Raw genomic sequence first — 11,756 nt, forward strand, 5'->3', positions numbered from 1 at the left:
GTGAGCAGGAGGGTGCGGTGGCTTTGTCGGGCTCCTGGGAGTGAGTACAGTTAGTGGAGGAGGAGGGTCGGCATCTAACAAAAGTGAGGTTTGAGGGGCATTTTGGGATGGGTCTCGAGTGTCAGAGTCCCCTGATTTGGTCCAATTTAGGAGACTTCGGATGTTGGTCCATGTCTAGCACAATATGAGCTAACGCACCTAAAGTTATCTGGACCAAACATGAGGACCGAACAGCGATCTGTGTTGGAGATGCCCTAACAATGCAGGCTTCGAGAAAAAAGGCTGAGCACAAAGGAGAAATACCTTGGTGCTCCTAGTACATGGGCACCCTATATGCGTCCAATAATTTATTAAATTAAAATAAGTTAGAAAATTCTGAATCTTTTTTGGAATCAAATGTGATGAAGTATTGTACCGGTATTACCCCGCAAAAAAAGTATTGTGCAGGTATGAAAAGTTTGGCCGAGGAATGGTTCCTAATGGCCTCACGGCAAAAAAACAAATCTATGACGACATGTCATGATCGATCTACTTACTGTGGTAGTTAATTCTCTCTGACGAGTGAGATACTCCACTATTGATTAGCAGTGGTACCTGACGGAGTCAGAAGTAATCTAACCCACTTCTGTGCACGGCTGCTTGCTTCAATTCGCATACAGGAAGATGAAGGATTCAATTACTAGCAAATTACTAAGCTTGGTTTAAGCGCGGTAGAGACAAAACCAGCCCTGCACTGCTCCAGTCTGTCTGAAAGTACTACCAAGCACAAATCTCTTATCCCTGCAAGCAACACTGATTTTGGAGGATTCTAATCCTTAGGATTTTTTTTCTATTTTGGTTGTTTGATTCGTAGGATTGTAACCATAGGAATTTTTTCATAGGATTCATTTGCACTAGATTTCATAGTAAATATTCCATCCACTCAAACCTTTTTGAAAGAATCCTACATTTTTTCTATGCACAATCAAACACTCTTACAATCCTATAGGATTCAAGACGACATTTCACTCTAATCCCATATTTTTCCTATTCCCGCGTTTTGAAAATCCTACGAATCAAAGAGGCCCTGAAACTGTTATTGTTACTGACAGATGCTATAAACAAATAAAAAGCTTGTCGAGTGCAGTGCAGTTGAGGACGGAGTCTGACCCAATGTTTAACCAAGCCGCCTTAATTAATATTTGCAAATCAAATACTCACTCTGTCCGAAAATACTTTTCAGATAAATAAATATATCTAGATGTATTTTAATTCTACATAAATTTGTTTTTATTTATCCCTCTAATAAAGTATTTCCAGGTGGAGGGAGTACTTTCTGTGATCCAACTAAATCAGCCATAGCTAATATGGACCAGAGGAGTACATATGTACATACAAGTCTGCGAGCTGCTGCCTCCAAGAAAAAGAAGAAGAAGAAAAAGAATAACGATGGAGCCATATTCATATCCTCTTGCTCTTTCTTTATCAGCAACGTGCGTCTGTGTGTTCGTGTGGCAAACAAAACTTTCATTGTTTAAACACAAAGCAAACCTCCTTCTTCTTTAGCCAAAGCTTGCTTTTGCTTTGCATCCATACATAAAGCAAGAGGGATACAGTCTGTGACACACCGGGATGGGATGGGAGTAGCAACAAAAAGCAGGCCAGATGAGTGGATGGACGAAATTCAAAAGGCGCGGCAATGAAGGAGAGGCATGCGCCCAATGAAAAAGGTGAGTTTTTTACAGCTGGAAATTTTACGAAACGGAGGCAAAGCAGAGCCGGAGAAAAACAAAGGTGCAGACGTGTAGTAAAAAGAAGACGATGCGTTTGATCGAAATGGGACAAGCAGTCAAGCAGTAGCGGTAATTGCTTGACATGATCAACACCGTAATATCATCGCAAATGCTATGGAGAAACAGTGCATATGCACAGTGGCATGACAGATGGTGGTGTCGCCGGCGAGCTTACCTGCCACAGATTAAACACCAACGGATCAATTTTCCTGCTGCTGCTGCTGCACGCACGAATACTAGTGTTCACTCGCTTACTCGCTCACTGGGAGTAATAAGTGATTGTTATCATCAGCATGCATGTGCCACGGAGCTCTAGGTCTGTACCACTAGCAGCCGGCTCCTTAACGACGAATGGGGTCTATGTGAAAAAAGGAGCCTGAGTTGGAGCCAGGTAGGCAGCCACAGGATGGTTCGATCGAGTTAAGTTACCAGTAGTAGTTATATCCGAGGGCTTAGACGCTGCACTATTGAGGGTAACAGTTGCACTACTGGGTAGTAAGTAATTGGAAAGCTTGTCAAGTGATTAAGTAGCGCGCGATTGATACTCGTTCTGCAGAAAGCAAAGATAACTCGTACAGATCGCCTGCCTGTAAAGAAGAAGAAGAGAAGAACCCTTTGTTAATAATTTCACGCGCGCTCACACAAGACGCACGCACGCACGCATGGCCGCTCTACCGCGGTGCTTTGCTTCTGCCATAGTACCCTTTTGCTCTTTAGCAGACACAGCAGCAGAGTGTCTGTGTGTAAGTGTGCGTGTGGCAAACAAAACTCATCAAGATCCTTTCTTTTCTTTTGGCCAATGCTTGCTTTGCTTTTTTTTTTCTTTGTTTTTCTTTTTTTCCGAAACGGAGGCAAAAGCTTTGCCTCATTCATTAAATAAGAGAGAATAGAGTTAGTTACAAACAACCAGAGTACACGGCATGCGGATTACTCGCACAATAGCAAAGACCCTAGTTTTTTAGCACCGGCGATGATCCAAAGGTTAACCTCGGTGGCGATGGAGGAAAGCAGCACTGTCGGAGGGGCGCACTTATGCCTGAAAACTCGTGCGTTTCGCTCATTCCAAATTGTCCATGAAACAAGCATGGTGAGGGATGCCTTGGCTTAAGTACTTGCCCACCAAGATTGGACCGAGTCGAACAAGGGTCAAGTGGAAATGACGAAATCGGGGACGTGGTACTTGTCAATCACCAAGGACCAAAGCCTTCTAGAGAAGTGGCATTTGAAGAATACGTGACTCCTACTCTCTTGTTCCCTCTTGCAAAGTGGGCAAAGATCACAATTTGGCCACCCACGCTTTGCCAATCTATTCGCGGTCCAAATCCTGTCTTGGAGAGCCAACCAAGCAAAGAACTTGACTTTTGGGGGAGCCCAATCTTTCCAAACCATCTTGTCCATGCACTACCAGAATCACCCCCTATGCCGACGACCATAGCCCTGAATCCCGTCGGGACAGATCTATGCCGACGGCCCCCGTCGGCATAGGGCCGTCGGCAACATATACGTCGGCATAGCCTGGGAGGTCGTCAGCATAGAAAAGTCGTCAGCATAGTAGCATTCTCGACGGGGGCCGTACATCTATGCCGACGGCCCTGGCCGTCGGCAACGTTCACGCCTAACGGCGGCTGCCGTCAAGTTTGCCCAACGCCTGGTCGCCACATGGCACACAACGTGGCTTAGTTTCAAACTACGCCGACGGCCTAGCCGTCGGCTTAGGTGTGCCACGTGGCGACCAGACGCTGCTCATGGGACAGGGGTACGTCGGCATATTCCTTCCTCCAGAGCTCCCAGTAGCTGACATGTGGCATCTATGCTGACGGCCTAGCCGTCGGCTTAGTTTAAAAACTGTGCCGACGGCTAGGCCGTCGGCATAGATGCCACGTGTCAGCTACTGGGAGCTCACGCCAGCCCTATGCCGACGGCCTAGCCGTCGGCATAGTTTGCATTTGATTTTTTTTCTTTTTTCTGTTTGTTTTCAGATCAATTCAATTCAAACATACAGCACATATCAGCAGATATATATGATGGAAATAGACATATAGAACACAACGGGATATCATCCGGCACCATCACAACAATATATGCATAAGCATCATCACAATCAACATAAACATAAGCATAAGCATATAGAGAAGCACACAAGTCATCTAAAGGATCATCACCGCACACAAGTCATCTCAAGGATCATCACCACACACAAGGATTATCACCACACACAAGGCTTAAGCGCCAGGACGTCGAGCACCGCGGAGGTCGTCACCGCCAAGACCGCCGAAGCCCAGGTCATCACTGCTAGCGGCAGCGCTACCGTCAAGACCGCCTCCACCTCCGCCTCCGCCTCTGTGGATCGGAGTGGTCGGGCTCCGTGTCTCGGAAGTGCTGCGAAGACCACCGCCAACGGTAGATCCAGTTGTTCCCTGGATGTTGAAAAGTCATATTAACGGGATATATGACTGTGTTGAAAGGCATGGCATGCTTTGGGTGAATAGATTGGGGATGAACTAACCGGCGAGGGGCCAGCGTTCTGTGCCACAAACTCCTCAAAGGTCAGCAACACTGGTTGTGCTGGAGGACATTGTGCTGGCTGCAACTGAGGACACCTACCAGCCGCCATTTCCTGAAAAGCCTGCTGCATCTGGCGATCCCTCTGCACTTGGTGTTCATAAAGCCTCTCATGCCACGCCATGGTATCCTGGCGTGTGTACTACAGGTAGGCCTACGGTATGACATGATGAAACTCATAAAACTACTAAATGCGGAAAATAAAGTGAGCAATGAAGATAAGAGGGAAAATACTTACAGATTGTTGCTCCTGAAAGAGGGATTGTGCACTGGTCACTGGCTTGCTCGTGCGCTAGCTCAGGCTCGGGTCGATCGGACGGAGCTGTGTGTAGGAGATAGTAGGAGTGATCACAGCATCGAGAACCGCCTCCCGACCGTGCTCCTTGGGCCCCATGCTCACCACCGCCCTCTCCTTCAGATCCGCCGCAATGGGGTCAGGTGTGTCAGGATGTAACTTCAGATACGCTGCGGAGTAGGCCTTCTTCCTCCCCGCGGTCTACTTGCCGTAGTACTTGGGCTCGCCAGGCTTGGGGTCCTTCCGCGTATGGGCGATCTCCCACGCCTGCATGTGTGAGAGCGGCCGCTTCAGTTTCTCCTCCTGCACCACCAAACAGAGGTTAGTCATACATAAGAAAGTGATGGTAAATAGAAGAATAAGAATGTTTAATGGGGTTAGTCATACATTAACTGCCTTGTGGAGATAGTGGTTTCGGTTTCCCTGAGCATGTACTCCCTCCTTCCCTCGGTTAGCCTTGTTTTTTATTCTCATAGCCGCCCAGACTCCAGCCTCATCACACCAAAGATCCACCAATGCCGCCCAGGACTCATCTTTTCCATAACACCAATTTGGACACACCTACATAATAAAAGCATAATGGCATGTCAACACGAAATGGTGAAATGTACCACAAGGTAATGAAAGCATATTGAAAAATCTTTTATACTTACCGCCAAGAACTCGTCCCTCTCGAAGGCAATGCCCATCCTCCGCGCTTCTTCCTTGGTCATCTTCACACCAAGAACATCGTGGTAGTATGTCGAGATGGCCACATATCGCACCTCGTACTGCATCTGGCGGGCCTTCTTCTTGCATTGGCGCAGCACGATCTGGTCCGCTCTGGCCCTGTGCTCCGGAAGAACTCGATGGAATTTCTACAATCATGCATGAAAAAAGAATGGAAGAAGCCATGAGTTAAATCATTCATGAAACTAGAATGGACTTGTGCTTCTGAAGAGAACTCACCCAGAAAGTAGTGATCACGGCCTTGGCATGGGTCTCATGGTCCGCGTGGAGGGCCGCTTCCCAGTGGTCCCAGCTCGTGGCCAAAACCCGACGGTCCGGCTGCCTGACTGGATCCGGACAGTACAACCCCGATCCGCGTGGAGAAGCCTGGTGAAAAGATCTTCTCTAGCTTGACTATCAACTCCGGTGCCTTCTTATGCAATTTTTAAATCACCTCTTGACTTACTTCTTTAGCACAGAGCATGCGGAAGAAATGGCTAAGCTCGGCAAGCAATCGCCAGACTTGCTCGGGGACATAGCCTCGAACCATCACCGGCATTATCCGCTCAATCCATACATGGTAGTCATGACTCTTTGGGCCGGTCACTTTGCCCATTGAAAGATTGACTCCCTTACTTATATTCGATGCGTAACCATCGGTGAACTTCAAAATTTGTTTCAGCCAGATAAGTACTTCCTTTTTTTCTAGCGGTTTAAGGACAAAGTCAGCATCTGGCTTGAACCGGTTTTTTCGACCGCCTGTGGGAGGCTTCATGTTCAGGCATGGTCTATCACAAATTCTCTGTTGATCGGATCTAGCTTTAATGTTATCCTTCGTCTTATCAGGAATGTTGAGGATCGTGTGGAAAAGGGACTCTGCCACATTCTTTTCGGTGTGCATCACATCAATATTGTAAGGAAGTTTGAGGTCCTTGAAATAGGGAAGCTGCGAGAAGGGGGTAATGTGAGTCCAGTTGTGCGTCTCACCATATCCCTTGAAGCCTTTGGCTTTGGCTTTGCCTTTGCCTTTGACTTTAGCGTTGAGAGCTTTTAGCTGAGCAAGAACATTTGCCCCCGAAAATGTTGGAACCTCAGTTACTTAATGAACAACCCGGCCTTTCGTGAAGTTCTTCTTGTCTTCCCTATCTGGATGGTCCGGAGGGAGGAACTGTCGATGCAGGTCAAAGGCTACATACTTGCCACACTTACTTAGCTAAATCATTCGCAGAGCCTGCATGCACACTGGGCATGGCATCTTCCAACTTGTACACCATCCGCAGAATAGAGCATAGACGGGAAAGTCATGCATGCAATAGTGCAACCAAAATTTCATCAAGAAATTTCTCTGCAGATCCCGGTCATATGTCAACCTCGGAAAGTACCAAGAATGGTGCAAAGCATCGACCAGCGGCTGCATAAACACACCCAATTGCTTCCCCGGGTATTCAGGCCCCGGAATGATGAGCGACAAGAACATGGTCTTCCGTTGCATTAGGGCACCGGGAGGAAGATTGAGCGGAATTACAAACATGGGCCAGCAGCTGTATGGATTGGACGACATACCATATGGATTCAACCCATCACCTGATATGGCTATTCTGACATTCCCAGCCTCGGCTGCTTCCTCGGGGTATTCTTCATTGAACGACTTCCATGCTTCCCCTTCCGATGGATGTACGATTTTTTTTGGATTGTACCTTATACCTTCCTTGTGCCACTTCATCATTTTGGCAGACTCCTTCGTGATGAAAAGGCGCTGTGGTCTTTTTATAAAATCAAGATACCGAAGAACCTTAACGGGGATGGTTAGCTGCTTTTTCTCACCATCCTCACCGACCACCTCAATGTACCGAGACGAACCGCACTTCCTACAGTACTTGTCATCCGCATACTCGTGCCTAAACAAAAGGCAATTCTTCGGGCAAACATCTATTTTCTCATAATCCATAGAGAGTGCCTTCATGATTTTATTTGAATCGTACATGCTTTTCGGCAGTTCATGACCCTCAGGGAGGCTGTTAGCCCATACTCCCAGGAATGCTTCGAAGCATTTTTGGCTACAGCCGTACTCAGCCTTGACTGCAATCAGTTGCGAGATGGCATCCAGCTGAGATATTTTCGCACCCGCATAAAGAGGTTTCTTCGACGAGGCCAAGACCTCCAAGAAGGCCTTTGCGGTTGCCTCCGGCTCCTCCGGTTCATTCTCTGAAGGTGTCGCATTTGCCGTTTCTGCAACAATGACATCATCTATCATGTCCCTGACCCCGTCGTCCTCATATCCATCGATGCGTTGTCGCATCACCTCCTCTCTTCCACGGTCCTGCTCGGCTATGATTATCGGCGGCATGTCAAAGTTTGGCATATATCGGTGCGTGCGAAGGTGCTCACTCATGTCCGTTTGATTTCTACGGTGACGTCTGGCACATCTCGCACAGGGGCATGGTGGGATAATTCTCATTGGACGACGGAATATCTCCTTCAAATACACATCAGTTTTCGCGATCCACTCTGATGTTACTCGATTCCGATGGATAAAACCACTGTACATCCACTGATTATCTGCCATCCTTTGCTTTTTTACAAGCCACACATCATAATTAAGGATTCACTTAAATTAATCACATCGAATTTTTAGTTTCTACCGCATTGAATCCACCTACATCTCTAATAGGTAAAGATGGGTCCTAATCCCACCCGAGGATGTGTAGATTGAGTACGTTCTCCATTCTACCCCGTTTCGAGACAAAATTTCGGCAGCAACTCCCCGCTATTCTCTAGATACACGTCTCGGCAAATAGCCGAGAGAATGTGCTCCGGAGAACAATGGGGAGGCGCCGCTGAAATCCTGTCTCGGAACGGGGTAGAACATGGAGAACATACCCAATCTACACATCCTCGGGCTGTCCGTCGAAAACGCTGGACAATCTGAAAGAGCTGCGGTGATAAATATGCAATTGAATGCATATTTATCGATGCAACCCTTTCGGACGGGGGACGCCTAGGTTACGCCAGTTGAGTTGAGAATGAAATCTAGTGATATGAAAAAATGGAGGAGATGGAATTGTAGCTCACCCTCGGCTGTAGAGGAAGTAGTCGAACAACAGAGAGATGCTCAGGGGGACCAACGCATTGTACAACGGTCACTCCGATGAAATGCGACACCACAAAGCCTGCAAAATCCATCGCGATAAAAAAAATTAGAACATCACAATCATCATCATCATCATCATCTCAAAAATTATCGAAGCATAAAAAATATCATCATCTATCATCCACATCATCATCTAACAATCATCTATCATCGGTCATCATCATCATCTCAAAATCATCGAAGCATAAAAAATCATATCTCTCCTCATCTAACAATCATCATCATCTAAAAGAAATCCATATGAACAAGTTATGAACATCACCATTTTTCTCAAATAAGTATTCTTTAGCAAGACCATTAAGTGTCAATAAATATTTCATCATTGATTTGTAGCAACACCATCATGATCAAAATACCACCGTGCAAAAAGTATATAATCACACATCACACAACAACATTCACAGTTCAACTTAAAAAAACTCATATTGCTAATAACATCCATTGATCAATATTTTGCAAACTAACTACATCTAACAAATATGACATACATTCCATCATCTATGCATTCATCCACCTAAATATAGTACCAAAACACTAAAAAAAGAAGAAAAAAACTCATGTAGAGGGCCGGCTGGTCGGGTCGGAGGAGAGGGGCGGCGGCGATTGGGGGCGGTGATGAGCTGCAGCACAGGGAGGGCCGGTTGCTCCAACCAGTCGGGAAGGGGCGCCGGACCCGCGGCCGGAGTCAAGACCTTGCGGGCCGGTGCGGGCGCGGACGGTGGTGACACAGGGCGGGTGCGGACGGGGCGGCGTGGGGCGGGGAGGATGTCGGGGCGGGCCGAGGCGCGCGGGCGGGGGAGGACGGTGGGGAGGACGTCGGGGTGGCACAGGGGCGGGGAGGACGGCGGGGAGGCGCGGGGCGGGGAGGACGTCGGGGCGGCACGGGGGCGGGGAAGATAGCGGGGCGGGCAGGACGGCGGCGCAGGTCGGGAGGACCACAGCGTAGCGCGGGTCAGGGTGGGGACGACGGCGGCACGACACGGGAAGAGGGTGGCGGCGGTGGTTGGGGGAGAGAAACGGGTGGAGGAGAGGAGACGTGCAGCGAGTGGAGGAGAGGAGGGCGTGCATCGACTGGATAAGGTTGGACCTAAGCCGACGGCTAGGCATAGGCTTGGTCCCACCTGCCAGCGACAGAGCCCAGTCGATAAGGTATGAGATATGCCGACGGCCTAGCCGTCGGCATAGGTACTTTGCATTTTTTTATTTTTTTATTACGGCATTTTTTAAATTTTTATGGCATATTTATTTTTTTATAAATTCAATTATTACTATTTTTCAGTTTGTCGTGTGTAACCTGTGGTGGCCATTTCCCCCCTCCGAGAGATGGCGGCAGCGACGCCCATGAGGGTGGCACACCCCGGAGCCGCGGGGAGGGTGGCGGCGGCTAAGTCTGGAACCCCCTCACAAGTCTTGCGTAGGCGGCCTCTCACAAGTCTGGAAGTGTTGTGGCAGGTGCAAACGCCCGGCACGCGTCTCCGGGGTGTGCCCCCCCTCACGGACGGCGCCGCCGCCGGCACCTGGAGGGGGGAAACGGACGCGTCGGGTCTACACGGAGGGGATCTTGCCGTGGGTCTGGCCCGTATGTTGCTCCAAAGTGTTCCTATAAGCTGACCTAACACAACCGGGTGGATACGTCCACTGCTCAAAGCCCGTCCGTGCAAAGTCAAAGGGGTAGATCTCGTGGTCAAACGCTACAGGGTTAGGCGGGACGAGGGCCCTTGGGGGGGTAGCAATGCCACCCGAGCGTCGCACCGGGCACTCATACATGCGGGATGGTGTGGCGGCATGTCCGAAGAGGCGGCACACGTCTCCGGGGTGTGCCCTCCCCCCCTCATGGACGGCGATGACACGGTAGTAGACGTTCTGCGGTAACGATGCGGCGTGAATATTATTAAATACTCGGATCGCGATAAAATCATGAGTTTTTTACACGACGTGGGCACATGTGCTGTAGGACTGATGGTAATTTTTCATAATTGTTCGTGATGGAGTAGTATTTGAACAATTCCCTCTTACGCGGATTGCTCTTCGCGTGTCTACGACTGTGGCCAGCGGCCTCCGGGGGCTAGCATGCCGCCAAATCTTGCGTAGGCGGCCTCTCACAAGTCTGGAAGTGTTGTGGCGGGTGCAAACGCCCGGCACGCGTCTCCGGTGTGTGCCCCCCCTCACGGACGGCGCCGCCACCGGCACCTGGAGGGGGGGAACGGACACCTCGGGTCTACACGGAGGGGATCTTGCCGTGGGTCTGGCCCGGATGTTGCTCCAAAGTGTTCCTATGGGCTGACCTAACACAACCTGGTGGATACCACTACTAGGGAAAAGGCTAGCAGCAGCGGGGGTTTTAGGTCTATCAGTAGCGCGGGGTCCGGCTCTACTAATAAGGTGCTACAGCTAACACGTAGCAGTAGCACGTGCTCACCAGCGCTACTCTACACAAGTGTAGCAGCAACGCTCTTAGTGGAAGTTTTCTGCTGCTAATAGCTATAGTGTGCTTCTCCTGTACGCGCTACTGCTACTACCGCGCTGCTGCTAACTTTTCTCCACTCACTACTGCTAATTTTAGTAGTTTTTTTGGGCATATTTGTTTTGTATTTGAACAGGCTTTATAGAAGAATCTTTAGCACATATAAATGTCATCATGATACACATACAAATGTCTACGAGACCAGAAATGTAATCATAGCATATACATACAAATAGTCTCATCATAATCATCATCCAACACAAAGTGGTATCTTGTCATCATCTCGAAAATAGCGATACATGCAAGTCTCGAATACTTGCAACTAGAACGTCATCCATCTAAACAAAGGTATACACGAGAAGAGCTATCACTATGAGTGAGAGCGGAACTATGCAGTACATGAGGTGGCGGTTACGAGTCCTCTCTCGCGCTAGCGTGAACCTCAAGTAACTAGCTTCTCCTTCTTGTCTGCTTTTGAAGCCTTTATGGCTGGCGCCCGAGAACCCATTCACTTGTGCCTGACACTCATGCCACTCGTTGTACACCCTCGGAACCTTCCCTTTGTACACGACATAGCACTTCCATCTCGCCATCAAGAAACTAGGTACCTGTTAGAGATGCATGTTCATGAAGAGGATGTACAATCATATATATGCAACAAAATATACTAGAGGAACACCGAAAAAGAAAGGGTTAGCAACTAGATGCATCATATAGTATGCAAATTAGTTAACTAGAGGTACGCAGGTCATCGTACGCAAACTAACAAAGTAGCGTTACACAAGTTCGGCAGGGACCGTGGAC

General features: G+C 48.6%; 1 protein-coding gene across 1 annotated transcript; it reads right to left on the bottom strand.

Annotated features, from left to right (window-relative positions):
- Nucleotides 1-3,839: 3,839 nt before the first annotated feature.
- LOC125530570 lies at nt 3,840-8,554 on the bottom strand. Its single transcript, XM_048694950.1, has 6 exons — nt 8,410-8,554; nt 5,283-5,486; nt 5,017-5,190; nt 4,573-4,932; nt 4,279-4,488; nt 3,840-4,189 (listed from the first exon to the last, which is right to left on the bottom strand). Exons 1-4 carry the CDS (start codon nt 8,518-8,520, stop codon nt 4,831-4,833), a joined length of 591 nt encoding a protein of 196 aa, XP_048550907.1. The 5' UTR covers nt 8,521-8,554; the 3' UTR covers nt 3,840-4,189; nt 4,279-4,488; nt 4,573-4,830.
- Nucleotides 8,555-11,756: the final 3,202 nt, after the last annotated feature.

The sequence above is a fragment of the Triticum urartu genome, unplaced genomic scaffold (genome assembly GCF_003073215.2).
Source record: "Triticum urartu cultivar G1812 unplaced genomic scaffold, Tu2.1 TuUngrouped_contig_641, whole genome shotgun sequence".
NCBI classification, from domain to species: Eukaryota; Viridiplantae; Streptophyta; class Magnoliopsida; order Poales; family Poaceae; genus Triticum; species Triticum urartu.